This window comes from Carassius gibelio, chromosome B9 (genome assembly GCF_023724105.1).
Source record: "Carassius gibelio isolate Cgi1373 ecotype wild population from Czech Republic chromosome B9, carGib1.2-hapl.c, whole genome shotgun sequence".
In the NCBI taxonomy this organism is placed as follows: Eukaryota; Metazoa; Chordata; class Actinopteri; order Cypriniformes; family Cyprinidae; genus Carassius; species Carassius gibelio.
The window spans coordinates 45,608-64,251 of NC_068404.1; the positions used below are offsets into that span (position 1 = coordinate 45,608).

Here is an 18,644-nt window from a genome sequence, read left to right on the forward strand (position 1 = left end):
AGCGCCCGGGGAGCAGTTGGGGGTTCGATGCCTTGCTCAAGGGCACCTAAGTCGTGGTATTGAAGGTGGAGAGAGAGCTGTTCATGCACTACCCCCACCCACAATTCCATCCGGCCCGAGACTAGAACTCACAACCCTTCGATTGGGAGTCCAACCCTCTAACCATTAGGCCACGACTTCCCCTAATGACATACAGTATGTTGTGAATAACCCTGGTTAGTTGTTTGCATCACTTTTCATAGTTATAACTTGGTTGTTACAACCCTGTCGTTTTATGTTTTGTTCTATCTCTGTGCCTTTTTTTGCTGTGTACTGATTGGTGCGTCCACATCCAAGTGGTTCTTAAAAAAAAAAGTAATTGATGTTTTCTGTGCAAAATGTTAGCAAAGAGAGTTTGACTGTGTAGTACAGCAAAGTTTGTGTGTAAAGAGACTTGCTTACCTGAAGGTTGCTGGTTCGAGTCTCTGTGCTGGCAGGAGTTGTACGTGGGAGGGAGTGAATGAACAGCCCTCTTTTCCCCCTCAGTACCCATGGCTGAAGTGCCCTTGAGTAAGGCACTGAACCCCCAGTTGCTCTCGGGCGCTGGATCTATAGCTGCCTACTGCTCCGGGTGTGTGTTCACTGTGTGTGTGTGTTCACTTCGCACTGCTGTGTGTGTGCACTTGGATGGGTTACAGTAAATGCAGAGCACCAATTCCAAGTATGGGTCACCATACTTGGCAAATGTCACAACTTTCTTTCTTTTTCCTTTCTGTAAATGCAGATTGTTCCTTTGGATTCTTTGGCAAAGCTTTTGCATTCCATATACTTTATAGATAAAACCTTTTTGTTTTATAGATAAAAAGCCCCAAAATGTACACCACTTAAAAAAAAGCTTATAATGTAAATAAGTTGCCACAGAATAAGTGTAACTCAATTTTGACAAAAATGTCAAATAAAACCTTATAATTCCAAAAAGATGATGTGTTGTATATGTGCTTTCTAAGATCAATTTTTATCACTTGGTGAATGATAAAATAGATTTAAAAAACCCATTGAGGACCACTTGCATTGAGAGAGGGACCTTAGTCATATGTAGATAGCAGAAGAGAATCTCTGAGTAACCACCCAGTTCACCCTATACTGCATAGTAACAAATGTAAAAAAACACTTGTTTGTTTTTGCTATGAATCTATTTTGCAATCTGTAGCATTGAAAATTTTCAACCAGGAAATTCTATAATGGTTTCAACAAAGAGAGGTTAACACATATTTTCTGTCTTAGAAATGTATTGCATGAATTTAATTTAATTTTGGAATTAATTTCTGATCTTTGTGAATTCCCTTTTGTATTCACAGACCTGTCGAGTGGGGCAGTGGAGAGTGGCTCTCGTGGTATGACTACTACAAACAAGGGCAACAAAGCACTGAAGGTATGTTCAGGTGATATTTCCACAAAAATACTTCTTAATTCAAATCAGGAAAAGTAGAGTATTAAACCACACAATAAATCACACTGCAATTATACTTTTCGTAGCCCGTTTCTGCAACTGAATAAAAAATTTAAAAAGGTAATCGCGACTTTATCTCACAATTCTTTTTTTTCTTGGAATTGCATGATATATATGCACAGTTGCAAGTTATAAAGTGGTTAAGAGTTGTGAGACGTAAACGCACAATTGTGAGGAAAAACATCCGAATTGTGAGATAAATGTCCGTTTTTAGTTTATTTTTATTCAGTGGTGGAAACAAGCACATTTTATGGTAACCGCAAATTCATTAGCTACCATGAACTAAAATGAGCAATATATTTTTACAGCACTGAGAAAGCCAACATACTGATATGCTTTTTAACCTTAAGATTACTATTATTCTTACCCTTCTTTTTCTCACTTTGCTGAACATGTGCTGGATAAGACTCATCACTGCAGCTTGTTTGATATTAAAGATAATTCCAGTTGCTCTCAAGTCTTCCCTGGACTCCTTTCCCTCTCTTCTCTCTTGATCTTGTCCAATGTGTTTCCCTGCAGGTGAAGCGAGAGCCAGGTGAAAATGGCACAAGTCTTACGGATGACGAGCTGGTGTCTATGTCTGTGCGGGAGCTGAATCAGCACTTGCGTGGTCTGTCGAAAGATGAGATCCTGCAGTTGAAACAGCGGCGGCGCACACTCAAAAACCGTGGCTATGCCGCCAGCTGCCGCGTCAAACGTGTCACACAAAAGGAGGAGCTGGAGAAACAGAAGGCGGAGCTTCAGCGGGAGGTGGAGAAACTCGCCTCAGAAAATGCTAGCATGAGGGTGGAGCTTGATGTGCTGCGCTCCAAATATGAGGCTCTCCAGAGTTTTGCCAGAACTGTGGCCCGCAGCCCTGTTGCCACTGCCAGGGGCCCTATCACATCTGTCATAGGGCCCCTCATACCAGGCAAAGTGGCTGCCACCAGTGTCATCACCATTGTCAAGTCCAAAACAGAAGCACGGTCATAATGCACAAACTAGGAACATCTGTAAGTATATTGGTCAGTGTTTTCATCAGGCACAGGGTAACTTATGTTATATAATGTGATAAAATTCAGCAAGATGATCTGCTTGGTGACCATAGAATATCTAAGCTAAAGTACACTAAAGTTTCTCTGTTGTCATTTACAACCCTTGTTGTTAATGAACAACAATTCTGATCAAAGTATCATTAATCAGAATATTTCACACTTTAGGTTCACAAATTCATTATTAGAAAAACACGCCATGTACACTGAAAAAAATATACACATTTTTTTTAAAGGTAAGTGGTTGCTAACCATTTATTTTGGCTATATTTTTAAAAGATTATGTTGAAAATTTGTTAACTAATTTTTTTATTTAAATATAGCTAAGATATGCAACCACTTACCTAAAAAAAATTCTGTCCATGGAACACAAAATTTGTTTATGTGCTGCTCTTTCCAACACAGTAGAAAGTATGCACTAACTGGCAATCTCAACAAAAGTTTTTAAAATACACCATAAAAGTATAATAAAAACAGTCACAAAAAATTCACATTGTAACATTTATACCTCCTGTGATTAAAGACAAAAGAGTTGATACCATTTGTCATCAGTTGGGGTTTACTAACTAGTAAAGTGACACATTTCTTTTAAATTTACAAAAAAAATATCTAAATTAACGCAAGTTACTTCATTCATTATTACCTCTCCTATCCCAATGTTGAGTGAAAGGGCCTTTACAGTTGCCAAAAATATAACTTTTTATTTTTTGTTAGAAAAAAAAATGTAACATGCATTTATTAATGCAAGTAATGCATTTATTCCCATAAAAAGTAACACAATTAGTTGCCTTAAATATGGTGTAACACTATATTGCATTACATTTAAAGTAATTTTCCACAGCACTGTTGTCATGGACATCAAACCTGAAGCAGTGCATCTTATGACACAAAATATTTGTGCTAATAGAAGAGAGGGAAAGATTGTTAATGAATAAATTGGAGTGTGTTACTTATAGAAATATTTTGTTCTTTTTGGGGCTGGACAGACATGGCCACTGTATGGATTCACTGTATGGAAAAGAGCATGTACATTCTGCTAAATCTCCTTTTTGTGTTCAGGGTTAACTCTTCCATTTAGCTCCAACTTGAGTTACATGTGCTTGATATTGTCCACTGAGTGATATACAGAAAATACAGTAAATATATTCACTATTCTATCAGAAATGGCGGTGTTCCCTCAATACATACTGATCTTGTAATTCACAAAGTGAGCAAAAATTATTTTTCAGCTATCTTCAGTTTTCTTTCCTGTTAAGTTCAATTCCATTAGTGGAATGATGTTTACAAGTTATATTCAGAGGAATATGACCAGGAGAGGCAATAAACTACTGTATTTATGCATGGGAGAGCCGAGGACCTGTTGAGCTGTCTGGCAGGTGACGTTCTTCTTTTGCAGATATGAGAAACCCTTTTCTAAAAAAAAGATATCGCAGAGAGAGGAGGCATTTACTTGTTTTTAGAAAACTGTGTTGGTAAAACTGATCATTCTAGAGCTTTGTTCAGAGTCGTAGAGCTGTGGTTTTGTTGTTCTGTGATTTGTGTGGATGGGCTGGTCTCAAATCAACCCAGCACAAGCTTTATTGTTGAATTGTTAGCAAATGCTCTCTGATGTCTTATTCCAGCTACTTTGTTGTTTTCTTTCCTGAATAAGAAAACAGAAAAAAAAAGTTATTTATATGAACAAAAAATAGTTTGATATCAATTTTGCAATTGTACCAAAAGTGGCTTATTATTGAAGTCTGATTGCTTTTCTAGTAAGTAGGCACGTGCAGTGGGGTAGCGCGTGGCGTGCTGTGTATGTGGTCAGGTGGCAGTGTTGTTCACTGTGTAAGTGTCCAGCTGTATTCTTTAAATGGATATTATAAAGAACTATAGATGGTGTACAGAAGCCAGTTGTTCATATTGGCTTTTTCCATATCTCTGTAATGAAGATGTCTTGCACTCAGAACACCTGACTTTTGTTGAACGATATAATTTCCAGCTTAACTGCAGCTATAACTATAATAAACCCAATGTGTAGCTTCATAATGGTGCATAGCCAGTCTGCAGTTCTCTTCCAGCACAGGTGGTTGGGCAAAACACAATTTATCCTTAATGTTTGAGGGCAAGAAAAATAGCAAGACCTGAATTTAAAGTTGAGGTTCTGTTCCAAAACCTAGTGAATTGTCAATTTTAAGGCATCATACAGTATATGCTCTCCCAACATATAGACTGTTGTAAGACACACTAAATAAGGAGGCATGGCATGAATGAGTGACAAACTCACTGAAAAAGAAATGCATCTATCTATTCTCCAAACCACTATATAATAAACAGCCAATTCTTTATGAGCAAAATGTACAAGTAAAGAATACAATAGAATGTGACTTGATTTGATTGTCATGTCAAGTTGAAGGATTGAAAATCAGTGTCCGCTAAACAGGAAAGGTGGATAAAGATATTACATTTAACTATGCTGACGATGCTGCCTACCGTATGTCTACAGACTAGGGTTTGGAACAGAGCTATAATATTTAAAAAGTTAATTGACTGTCAACCCTGTCATCTTGCTCTTTAGAACTACATACAGTGCAAAGATATTTGAAATAAGCTTCATGAGACTCCTCTGTGAGAGATGATCAGGGTAAGTGAAATGCACAAATGAAATGGGCTTATTTTGATATGCTATTCCCTGTTGTTATCTCAGGACATACAGTATGTTTAGTGTAATATAAAAATAAAAAGCACCAGAAGTACTTTGTCTTCTCGCCCTGACTGAAAATCAGCTGAATCAGTGAAGTGAACAGAATATACATAATATATATGACTTGTTCGCTCTATATACCAAGTTGTATATGGCTGAACAAAAAAATTTGATTTATTCTCTGCAAATCAGCCCCTTAAACATCAGTTCTAATAAAAGATTTTCACTCTTATACCCAATATTATGCATCATATTATGTCTATCATTATCAAATTAAATATGTAATAAGGAGGATAACGTACAGAAGCAAAATGAACCCCTTCAGTTGATAAAAGTTCTAATCCTGATTACATAGTGGAGCTTATTTTACAGCAATGAGCAGTAATACGTGGCTAAATAATGAAGACCGCTTTCATTTATGGATGAACTATTAATTTAAGGAGAAATTAACACATTGAAACTGATTCACTGTGACAAGAATGCACTGCCCTTTTACCTCAACTCTGTCTCACATTATAGATTCAAGACCAGATTCTGAAAACCTTTCAACCCGCCATCAGAAAGAGGTTTTGCAACAGTAAAATATGCATCCCATGTTTTCATATGTAGGTTATATTCTTTCAAAGACTGGTATGTTTTTAGCGCTTATTGCTCGTATAATGCACTCAACACATCCAAATATCTTATTTTCTACTTTTGAAAAGCAGCTTTTTGGAGCATTTTTTTTTTCATCATACTTGTTTCACACAGCACTTTGTGCACTCTGTGGTGTTTAATGTAGTTCTTGGATAAGTGCCACACTGTACCCTTATGTGCACATAAATTGTTGATATTCTTGACCAATGATGTTTGTGGTAGTTTGTATTTAGGACTATTGTGAAAGGACTGCTGAGTAGGAAGATATTTTAGTGAGATACAGTCACTGCTGCAAAGCTAAATGTGTGTTTATTAGCTCTGTTCCAATCCAAGTTAGCATCCGAGTGCATCATAGGCACATTCCTGACTCGAAGGCTCCAGCAATCTTGCAATGCTTTCTAAGAAAACCTGTTTTGGCCCAATTCTAAGCCTTTGTGGCATGCAGTAAATCCAATTCCAAAATGATCTTCTTTCAAAGAATTCCTCCAAAATGTAAAACATCCTTCATACATTTATTTCATTCAGTATAGAAATTATAAATAAAATGAAAGAATAGATAAAAATAATTCCGTTAATTGAAAAACGTGGATGTTTGGCGACATTCTTATTTCAGAATTAGTGGTAACTCTTTTACAACTACTGTGAGAAACACTATCTGTCTCACAATATGTCATTTCAGTTCCATTTCAGTTAACATGTCTATGTAGCTCACTAAGTTTTGGGACAGAGCTATTGTCATTGCTAAATTAACTGTATTGTGGCTATATTCATTTAATGGTAGGCTATGCAACAGGCCTTTCGATGTTTTTATTGGTTTTGAATCATTAATGAATCCTATCAAAAAGCAGTTGTTTTTTTTCCAGTCAGCACATTAATGGCAATGTTATCAAGCTTTAGGCTTAATTCATAATTTTCTTTCTTTGGTGTGCAAGTGACTGTAAAGGGTTTTATATTTGGCACTAAGAGTAGTTCTTTGTATCAGATTCGTGGGTCAATAAAATAAAGATATGAAATATGAGTTTAGGATTGGTTAACATTGATAGAATATGTTATGGTTATTTTTATCAATGGGTTGTAATAAGATATATTGCAGTGCTTTGTATAAAACACAGTAACAAAATGGGTGAATTGTAACTATTTATTGATTAAATTGTTGTACTTTTTTGCAATCTAGATACAACACTGTATTCATATTTAATGACTGTGGATTTGAACCATGCAGTTAACCATTTTTGAGATGTGGCTAAGTTATTGATTTACTGTTGTACAGCTTCTTTTATTTTGTATTTGACTAATAAAAATGTTTTGAGAAAGATCCAGAACATGAGGGACTCAAATACTTTTTTTTTTTCTTTTTTTTTTTTCTTTTTTATAAATGCAGTATAATCATAGTATTATTTGTTACCAAGTTTGAGAGATATGATGATTATATAATTGGTTATGTTCCATGGCATGGTTATTGACCCAGTTCGATTTGTGTAAAAATAAACCAGTGGGGAAGGCTTATTGCTGTCCAATTTGGTTTTAGGAGACTGCTATCATTTAGATGGCACAATTTCTCCCTCTGTGATCCAAAAAAAGATGTCAGTCGACCTAGTTTAAGCAACCTCTGAGAACATATTTTTGGCCTGACGTGAGTAAAACACTGGAGTCATGAGCGATGTTGAGGTGTGTCTGTCCTAAATTTGGGTTTGTAGAATACAAGGCAATTTTTTCCTCTGTTCAGACATGTTTGCCGGCCTAAATGCTTCTTTTATCAAGACATTTCTCTCAGCTTTTAAACTGTGGGCCTAAAAACATAATTTCAATAAAATAGGCTCATACAATTGTCCAAATTAATTTAGTTTGATTACATATGCATGTCAAAGCAGCTACATAACAATGCTTAAAATGTATTATTATTTGTAATTTAAATAATTTTTAAATTCAGAATAACTAAAACTGTATTACCTTATTATTACCATGCCATTACTGTAATAGATATCAAGGTGCATCTTGTCACTCCCATTATTCAAATTAGTGATTTATCAACAGAGTAATCATTAAACATTGAGAGACCACTAAAATAGTGGCCTCTTCATTGGCAATTATTTTAGCCAATATATTTGTAATTATTATAAAATATATATTATCTAGTAGTTGACCAGTCCATGGGACACCAAGAGTTCCTCAGAGACATGCTCCCAGAGGGAAGCCAAGAGTGATTTGGCACATGGAGGGGAGAGGTGAGTGGATGGGTGTTGTAGGACAGCATTCATCATTCTTACCCACTTCTGCAGCAGGTGCTTGCCCTAGATCTCTCAGCCTGGAGCCAGTGGCACAATTAATGGGGCCCATGCACCATCATCATCGAGACATACACTCTTCCACATCTTTTTTATCTAACAACATAGCATCCTGAGGGAGAAATATAGCATGGGTGTGTTAGGAATAGAATATTAGCTCACTATTTACGTGAGAGTCTTTACAAATAGTATGTACTGTAAAAGTGATCATTTAATGCAACAATAACTGTTGCAAATAACAGTGTGCTACATTGTCACATGATGTTCAGTCCAGTTATCATCTTAGAGGGAAAATTATTATTTTGTTATAAATTTTATGTGAAAATTTAGCAGTCTGTCCAAATAATAAAGGAGATGTTTATTATTTGTATTTACTCTCATGTATTTGCTGTTGGATTGACAAAGCCTTGTCTGAAAATTTAAAATGCCCTTTAAAAGTCAGACCATATTTGACTATTTCGTTGCCAACAGACCTTTTAACTTTTTGTGTCATTCTGTAAATTAGGGTACATTTCATGTCCACTGATTATAATTATTTATTTGCCCTTATCTCCATTAAATTAAAATTTCTGGAGTGTCTTCTTTTTGAAGTGAGTGGTCAAAATAATAAATAAAAAAAGTTAAATAGTGCATCCTAGTTCATGTACTTATGCACTATTATTTGCCATTTTTATCATAAATAGTGGAAGTAGTGTGCTCAATCACACACACAAAAGAAAGGAAAAACCAAAGGTGTACTTTAAATACCCAGATAATGCACTTAATTAACAATAAATAAATAAATAAAAATAAAATGTTGAACTGTCACAGCTACATGGTGAAGGAGGAGTGGCTATCACACTCTGGTTATGAATGACAAAAATATACTTTTATATTCATACAGGTATATATTTAAACATTTGCACTTCTGTACTCTGCACAATGACAAGATTAATCTAATCTAATCTAAACCTGCAGACTGGATACACTCAATATCAATGGTCTGTCAAAAAAAAAAGAAAATAATAATAATAAATAAATCGGGCGATATTAAAGTATTCATGGATAAATGCAAGAATAAAAATGAGACCATTACCAGATTCAAATACATGAAGCGATCACTGGTATTTTTTTATTTTTTATATTCTTTCATTGCATTTATTTGTAAATTCATTCAAACTTCTCCACAAAAACCGCAAACCTCAGGGAACTGTTGAATCTGGCGTTCAAATAGAAAACATGAGCAAGAATAGAAACTGCTCAAGTAAACATTGCCAACAGAACCAGTCATTACCCTTCCTTGATTCAACCAGAACATAAAACAAAATCTCCTTGGATTTGTCAAAATAAGTTAGGCTGAGTTTTACTCCAAGCAAATGCTAATGGATGGTAACTTACAGCCTATACCTCCAGGAAAGGACAAAATCTGAGTGCAGATTTGCTCTGATCGAACATATGGGCTTGGGTTTTGGATTTGAGAGATTTCATGACTACATGGGTTGCCTACCAAGTTTAACCTGAAGACCAGTGCATCTGAGCATTCAGTCTTCTTCTTCTTCTGCTTCTTCTTCCATTTCATCAGACATGGTCATTAATTTGTCATTCAAGACAAATGAGCCACTTATACCAAGAAGATCATTGTGAACCATAAGGAAAAACTTTATGAATGTCTGTGCTTAAAATTTTTTTTAATATTTCTGTTTTGTAACAAACAGATACTTTTTGTTGCAATTTTTATGGTTGTCAAAGGACCATTGTTTATGTTTTTAAAGGAAAGGATGTGCAGTTGTTACTACTCTTATGTTATGAAGTAGCAGGTACCTAAGTCACTAAAGCTCACATTATGGTTAATGGCCTCAAAAGTAAAAGTTACTACATGCCACTTTATACAGCTTACATGATGTGCTTATGAATTATGATGAAATGAAACATACACTACAGAAAAGTTGAATGGTTATATGTTGAATGCTTTAGCCTATAAGCTGCATTAATTTGAGAAATGTTGGTCTTAGAAGAAAACTTAAAATACTGAAATTGGCATACACACGTTAAATAGCCTATTACAGATATAGTGATAATAATAGAACAACAGCCATAAATGTCCATAATTTATCTGCATGCCATATTCCCTGTTCTATTCTTGCTGTCCATAAGGGGTGAAATGTTCACTGTTTAATTTACTTATTTATACCATAAGACTGTTCTTATGGTCTTTACTACAGAAACTCAAATAAGTAGTTAGTTTTTCAGAAGTTTTTTTTTGGAAAGGAGGACATATGCTCTCCTGGTACAGTAATGGAGCGCCATCTGCTGGATAAGAACTATGTGCTGCCACATCATAAATCTCCAGAGGGGCGCTAAAATCTTCTTATATGGTTTGACTTAGCTAATAAAGGGGTAGTTCATCCAAACAATTTTGTAATTATGTCATTATTATAGTGAAAGTGTCATTCTGTTTATTTGCTTGTTTTTGGGAAAAATAAACATCAAGTTGTTCATACCAAAGACAAAAGGGACCATCCAAACTTTTATCAGTGGCAGGTGCAAACCCACTTCATCTGTCATGGTATGAAGTACATCAGAGCCCACGGCATGGTATAGTGGGATTGTACAGAGACATACTGCGATCAAGTCCATGATTATTAGAATGAGAACTGCCGGGTCTCATTCTGCATGTGCTATGCCATTATGATTTCCTAGACACAGAGTGGATTCCTATTGAAAATGTGTGGCGAGTCATGAAGAGGACAATAAGACAACAATGATCAAGGAATGTTGAGCAGGCTTATTTCAAGCAAAACTGGGCAAAAATTCCACTTGTAAAACTGCAGCAATTAGTCTCAGTTCAGAAACTATTAAAAAGGTCTAATTACAAGGAAAGGTGATGTAACTTAATCGTACATGTGCCTTGTCTCAACTTTTTTGCTATGTGCTGCAGCCATCAATATTATCAAAGTCATCATCATCATAATTTTTGTTGTTGTGTTTTCACTGATTAACTTATTTGTATTAAGTAAACGCAAAAAATAAATAAATAATAAAACAAACTGAAATAACAACAACAACAAAAATATATAATCACTGGGGTCCACACGTGGACAACTAGGTGATACATTTAAAATTAATATTTTTCATCAGATGGTGGATCAGCACCTAGAAAGGACCTCTACTGCCCTGAAAGACAGCAGAAACCAGGACAACTAGATGAGCCCCAGATACAGATCCCCTGTAAAGACCTTGTCTCAGAGGACCACCAGGACTAGACCACAGGAAACAGATGATTCTTCTACACAATCTGACTTTGCTGCAGCCTGGAATTGAACTACTGGTTTCGTCTGGTCAGAGGAGAACTGGCCCCCCAACTGAGCCTGGTTTCTCCCAAGGTTTTTCCTCCATTCTGTCACCGATGGAGTTTCGGTTCCTTGCCGCTGTCGCCTCTGGATTGCTTAGTTGGGGTCACTTCATCTACAGCGATATCATTGACTTGATTGCAAATGAATGCACAGACAGTATTTAAACTGAACAGAGATGACATAACTGAATTCAATGATGAACTGCCTTTAACTATCATTTTGCATTATCAAGACACTGTTTTCCAAATGAATGTTGTTCAGTTGCTTTGACGCAATGTATTTTGTTTAAAGCGCTATATAAATAAAGGTGACTTTGACTTTATATTAGCCTGCAAAAATAATTATAATACTTTTAATAATTAAATAGTAATACTGAGACTGAATAATTTAATAGTTCTTAAAATTCTATATATTTTTGGGTTGTGGGTATTTCTGACTTGGTGTTGGGTTGTAAGAAAATGTGCTGTCTGTATGGTTACATCCCCACAGTTAAGCCCAAATGTGTTTTATTTTTCACGCCTCAGCACTTAATATGTATATAATTTCAAAAGAGATAACTAAAGTTGCCTCTCCATTTTAAAAGGAGACCAATAGACTATAATAGATCTTGACTGGCAATTTCAGAAATTGTTTTTAGTATTATTGGGGTATAAAAGTGAACTGAACATAGTTTAATAATCTATATTTTACAGATTTCTTTGTAAACTAATTATATAAATCTATATCGTCAGTGCATCAAAGCTAGCCTGGTTCCAAGCATTTATTTATATATACCACTTAATATAACATTTATGCATACTTGTCACATGACAAAGTTGTGATTATGTAACAGTAATGTCTGCTGCCTGTCACCGCACATCGTACGATTCCGTACCATGTGACGCCACTTCCCGGGAAACGAATTTACAGATCTTACTATTGCAAAGGGGCGGGCTATGGAGGTTAACCTGGGCTGCGTTTCCCAAAAACATTATGCTAACGTTGTTTGAAAACCTTCGTGAAGCGTAAAGCACGCGAACTAATATTCATGAGCCACGCCATGACTTGTATGATTCGTTCATTGCCTAACACCCGTTACCCGTTCAGCAAATGAATTAATCCCACGGACCAAACGTAATCTTACATCACTAATATTCATGAGTAAGCCTTCACAGTAGTATGATTCGTAATTTTGCTGGCCGGCAGAGGAGGCGTTGTCCCACACTAAACGTCACCTTCATTTAATGCAGAAGCCGGCTATCCTGGAAAAGGACAAAGGTTTCCCAGTCCTGTAACACTTACTGAAAACCAGTTAATATCAGAGATTTGACTTTGCTGTTTGTGCTGAAAGTGCTTGTAAATAGGGCTGTATAAAATGATGAAGAACGGGCATCATGTGAGCAGCGCTCCGGCCTCCGCAGACTGCAGTCCGGAAAAGAGGAGGCGTACTGTCCGCGTCTGGTGCGATGGATGGTGAGTGCACTCTGGAAAGCATTTTCACTGCATTGGCATAAAAAATAAAACAAAAATAAAAATATCCAACGACTACAGTTCTGCTTACATTTAAATGAGATAATATGACGGGCTATAGACTTGACAGCCACAGCAATGCACCACATCTAATGTAAAGTCTTTATATCATCGAATGCTCAAGCAGTTTTGATGGCTTCCATTAATATTACTACCACTGTTACTAAAAATAACAATTATGAATATTTAATCATACTAGGCTATATTGTATTATATGAATATAAATAGCATGTCTACATTTTATAGTTGTGGTAAATAACACAAAAACAATAATAATTATTATGCTTATATTATTTGCTGTGCTTACATTTTTTAAAAATACAACACATACAGAGTTCACAAATTCTAATGTAACTAAAAGCTGCACACTGAAGAAAAAAAAAAAAACTCTGTCCACATTCAGAATCCTGTCTGTTATTTCACTCTAGAATGTGATTCACTAAGCAGGGATGACTTAATGTTTTAAAAAAAAAAGTATGGAGTGCTAACAAGCTTGTCATTTTATCTACTTTATGAGTATGATTTATCAGCGTTGCGATATGAGTCAATAGACATTTCTCTCTAAAAGCAGGCTTTGTCTGATTAAGTATCAGAGTTTGTGAGTTCATTTGACTGAAAAAAAATGTTTGGTGATTCATGTGCATGATGAACAGGATTATAGAGCCTTTCTCTTTCAGAATTCCAGCCATTTCTGTCCGCCTGTGTGATGTTGTTTTTTTCAAATGTTGCAGAATGTTTGGGATGCCAGAATATTAGACAGTGGATTGAACTACCAAAGAGAGGCAGTGTCAACAGTGTGCTCAGTGATTGCCCTCGACCCCGCCAGCCCAAACGTTCCCGTTCTTCACAAAAAACCCTCTATTGCGTAACAAAAGAATGTCACAGTCAGCCAGTGCCTCAGATCAAGATGCTACACTAGCTTCGCTACTGTGTTTCTTTCATTGGTTCACTTGATGCTGGGTCAGTAATTAATGCTGTGGGAGCCCCCTCCAGGTGTGACAATTGTCTGATGCATGTATAGAATCACAGCAGTTGATTCATTGGCTGATGACACTCATAGTAAATGCATTGAGTATTTGGGCTTTGGTTATGCTCAAGCTGCACTAAATGGCTCATTAAACTGCACACAATATGGTAAGTTTAAATTGAAAGTGCATCACTTGAAACTTACCTTCTTTTAGAAAAAAAGAAGGAAGATCATCTGTCCCTAGCCGCCGGGGTCTGTGGTTGCTGAGGCACCACACGTGTCTGGACTGGACTGTGACCTGTTTGTGTTTTTCACACTTGGTCCTTTTCAGGGGGCTGAGCACGGTTCGCTAGATTTTTGGTGTGTATGTGGCCGAAGTTTGCTTTAAAGTGGTTGGGAGGTGGTCTGAGTATAGTTCATTTTCAGATATTGATATGGTTTGCTATGAATGTGTGTCGTGAACACAAACTGCTCTGGGTGTGATTTTTTTTTTTCACATTTATTTTAATTTGGTCAATAGATGATTTCAAGATGCATTCCCTCCAATACTTAACATATGTTCAATATAACATTGAATTGTAAACTGAAGAATTGTTAAATTGTAAAAACATGAAATTATCATTTAAAACATTTGATACATACACTATCTTTGAATATACAGGAATAATATGGAATCAGTATTGCTGTCATGATTATGTCTTGGTTTGTTGCAGTTTTGTTTGTATGTCTTCTTTTCATTATTACTCTTTCATTTGAACTCTTTTCATTTTCACCCTTAAACCTCTACATCGTTCCCGAAACAGCATATACCCTTCCACATGTCACTTTACACAGTAACCTATGCTCGCTTTCACCATCCTGGCTATCTGTTAGGGTTTCATCTTGGCTTCCTTCCTCTGAATATTTATCATCTCTTGATGCTAACAGTGCTACTGATACTTTCTGCTCCACTCTTGTTTTGTTTAGACACTGTCTGCCGATTGTCTTCCAGGTCAGCCTGTTCCACCTCTTCTGCCCCTTGGCTATCTAATGATCTCCATAAGCATTGTAAGCTCAGAGCTGCAGAAAGAGCAAATCACAAAATCCTGCTGTACACTGAACAAAATATAATATAAATGCAAAACTTTCGTTTTTGCCCCCATTTTTCATGAGCTGAACTCAAAGATCTAAGACTTTTTCTATGTACACCAAAGACATATTTCTCTCAAATATTGTTCACATATGTGTCTAAATCTTTGTTAGTGAGCCCTTCAGTGAGCACTTTGCCGAGATAAACCATCCACCTCAGAGTTGTGGCATATCAAGACGCTGATTAGACAGCATGATTATTGCACAGGTGTGCCTTAGGCTGGCCACAAAAAAGGCTACTCTAAAATGTGCAGTTTTATTACACAGCACAATGCCACAGATGTTGCAAGTTTTGAGCGAGTGCGCAATTGGCATGATGACTGCAGGAATATCCACTAGAGCTGTTGAGAATTTGGCAGTACATCCAACTGGCCTCACAACCGCATACCACATTTAACCACACCAGCCCAGGACCTCCACATCCAGCATCTTCACCTCCAAGATCGTCTGAGACCAGCAACCCAGACAGCTGCTGCACTAATCGGTTTGCATAACCACAGAATTTTTGCGCAAACTGTCAGAAACCATCTCAGGGAAACCCATCTGCTTTCTGATGTCAACATTGTTGATCGAGTGACCCTTGGTCGCTGTGGGGTTATAGTATGGGCAGGCTTATATTATGGAAAATGAACACATGTGCACGGAGACGAGATCCTGAGGCCCTTTGCCATTCTGTCACGACCATCACCTGTTGCAGCATGATAATGCATGACCCAATCTTGCTAGGATCTCTACAAAATTCCTGGAATCTGAAAACATCCCAGTTCTTGCATGGCCAGCATACTTACCTGATATGTCACCGATTGAGCATGTTTGGCATGCTCTGGATCGGAATATACGATTCCTGACAATATCCAGCTTGATCCTATTCCATCTAATCTCCTTCAAGTAATTTATCCTGCCATTGTACCTGCAATCACTCACATCGTTAGCACATCCCTTCACACTGGTGTTTTTCCTCCAGTTTCCCTTCTTCCTTTCATTGCAAAAACTCTTGAGCTAGGTGTGTTCAAACAAGTCTCTGCCTTTCTCACACAGAACAACCTCCTGGACAGCAAACAATCTGGTTTCAGAAGTGGACATTCTACCGAGACTGCCTTGCTCTCAGTTGTTGAAGCCCTAAAACTGCACAGTCGCTTGAGTCTTACCTCCCAGGTAGGTCCTTCAAGGTATCTTGGAAAGGTGAGGTTTTCAAGTCACAACATCTAGCTACTGGGATGCCTCAGGGCTCAGTTCTTAGACCACTTCTCTTCTCAGTCTAAATGGCATCACATATGTTCTGTCATTCAGAAACATGGCTTTTATATCATTGCAATGCTGATGACACTAAACTCTACCTCTCATTCCATCCTTGTAATCCTATTGTAGCTGCTCGCATCTCAGCATGTCTAACAGACATTTCATGTTGGGTGACAGTTCATCATCTTTAACTCAACCTGGCTAAGACAGAACTGCTTGTGACAAACACATCCCTTTATAAAAAATTTACAATTCAGTATGGCTCATCAACCATAACTCCTTCAAAAAGAGCTATAAACCTTGGAGTTTTGATTGATGATAAGATGAATTTCTCAGACCACATTGCTAAAACTTCCTGCAGCTTCACTTTATACAACATTAGGAAGATCAGGCCCTTTCTTTCAGAACATGCGACACAACTCCTTGTTCAAGCTCTTGTTCTATCAAGGCTAGACTATTGCAATGCTCTCTTGGCAGGTCTTCCAGACAATTCTATCAAACCTCTACAATTCAAAAATGCTGCTGCAAGATTAATCTTTATTAATTAAAGAGCTGAAAAGAATGCATGTCACACCTTTGTTTATCTATTTGCACTGGCTGCCAGTAGCTGCTCACAAAATATTCAAGGTATTAATGGTTTACTACAAAACCACCACTGGCTCTGTAACCTTTTACCTTTCATTACTTCACAGTTACGTGCCCTCTAGAAGCTTGCGTTCTGTCCATCTCAAAGAGGCACAAAATCACTTTCACTGACTTTTTTAGTCACTAATACCTTGCTACATGTACTGCATTAAGCTAACCAAGACTTGTCATTTGCATTTACATGTTGTTCTTTTGTTAGTTTTTATTGCTTCTATTGTCCTCATTTTTAAATCACTTTGGATAAAAGCATCTGCTAAATGAATAAATGTAAATGCAAATTTAATTTTAGTCTTAGTGTCTGTACAATCCTCCTTAGTTTATTCCTTCACCTGCTTATCATTTTTCATCGAGCATCTCCTTGAATCCACAATATATGTGACAGAATAACTATCCAAAATTGATGAAGAAGATTGCTTTCTCCAGAACGGCCGGTTACTGGAGGAATATGTGGAGGGCTATCTACAACTTTACAGTGAGGCACACTTGGATGATTAGACCCTGAGAGAGCTCTTCTGGAACCAGCTCCCACTGTTGTTCCTTCACCTCGGCCTATCGGCTCCAACTTGGCTCTGCACTCTGTCTACTCTGCTATGGTCTTTCTATCACTCAGGCTCCACTGCATTCCCTCACCCCTCTGACTACACCTTGGACCTTTGTCACCCTCCAGCTGCAACCTGTAGCTAGTGTGTGGTGAACACACTGGTGTCATTGTACTGTGGATGCAATCGCATTATCCAGGCACACTGGTGGTGGTTGAGGAGAGACCTCCACATGATTGTAAAACGCGTTGAGTGTACAGCTATACACAATAAAGCACTATATAAATGCATCATTCATTCATTCATTCATTCAAAAATGTATTTATTGTTGGTTTCCTGTTGTAGCTGTATCCCTTCCAGCAAAAACCGTGAATAACACATAATTACTGTTTTTGGATTACTGTAAGGGTAGGTTTAGGGTTGGAGTAGAGGTGTAGATGTTAATACACTATAATTTGACAGGTAGCATGTTTTTTTTTTTTTTTTTGAATTCTACGAAATCTACTGATTTAATTGGAGATAACAATATCTGACAGGGTAGCACAAATCGACATAGTGTTCCCTTTTCCTGGCTCCTCCTGTTCCTGGTCTTTCATCTACCTTATGTCTTCGTCTGATGTCTCATGTCTGTCTATCTCCAAAGCCCCCTCCCACCACCACAGTTGGACTGTTGTTAATGGTGTGAAGATGTGCCTTGTGGGAGAACAGGTGTAATGACAGGATTATGTCTTGTTTATTTCTGTTTTTGTGTCTTAATTCATGCTTACTCTTTCATTTTAATCTTAATGTGTCCTTATTCGTCTCTTTAGTTACTTATGTTCACTTGTTCATCATCAAGATCCCTTGTTATCCATGTGTATATATAGTCCCTGTTCTGTTTCTTCTTTGTGTTACATGGTGTACAGTCTCCCAGAGAAAAAGAAGGTCTTCCTGTTAGACGGTACTCATTCTAGGTCAAGGCTTTTCAGTGGTGCATTTTGGCAAATGATTCCCAGATGGGCTTTAGAGTCTTTGGCATCTTCAGGAGGCATCTACAGAATCATGCTGAGGAGAATTATATGTCAAGCACAGAGTTAGTTCTGACAGGTCATGCTCAAGCTTGCACCAGCTGTGGCTCAGCTGATCCATGTCTTCCTATAGGAATACTACACCTATCATAGT

The 18,644-nt window shown here is 37.1% G+C and overlaps 1 protein-coding gene across 4 annotated transcripts; it reads left to right on the top strand.

The window, feature by feature from the left end:
• Positions 1-802: 802 nt before the first annotated feature.
• On the top strand, positions 803-7,154 carry LOC127964425 (transcription factor MafG). Of its 4 annotated transcripts, XR_008155040.1 has the most exons (4): positions 803-1,411; positions 2,009-2,481; positions 5,078-5,143; positions 5,723-7,154. XR_008155040.1 is itself a non-coding variant. In XM_052564649.1 (3 exons), exons 1-2 carry the CDS (start codon positions 1,376-1,378, stop codon positions 2,459-2,461), a joined length of 489 nt encoding a protein of 162 aa, XP_052420609.1. In that variant the 5' UTR covers positions 803-1,375; the 3' UTR covers positions 2,462-2,481; positions 5,078-7,154. The 4 variants fall into 4 exon arrangements, 2 of the variants coding, with proteins under 2 accessions (XP_052420609.1, XP_052420610.1); XM_052564649.1 differs by having other exon boundaries at positions 5,078-7,154; XM_052564650.1 differs by lacking the exon at positions 5,078-5,143 and having other exon boundaries at positions 805-1,411.
• Positions 7,155-18,644: the final 11,490 nt, after the last annotated feature.

Coding starts and splice junctions, on each gene's coding strand:
- LOC127964425 (XM_052564649.1), top strand. CDS start 1,376: ATGACTACTACAAACAAGGGCAACAAAGCACTGAAG. Junction 1,412..2,008: donor AGGGCAACAAAGCACTGAAG/GTATGTTCAGGT, acceptor GTTTCCCTGCAG/GTGAAGCGAGAGCCAGGTGA.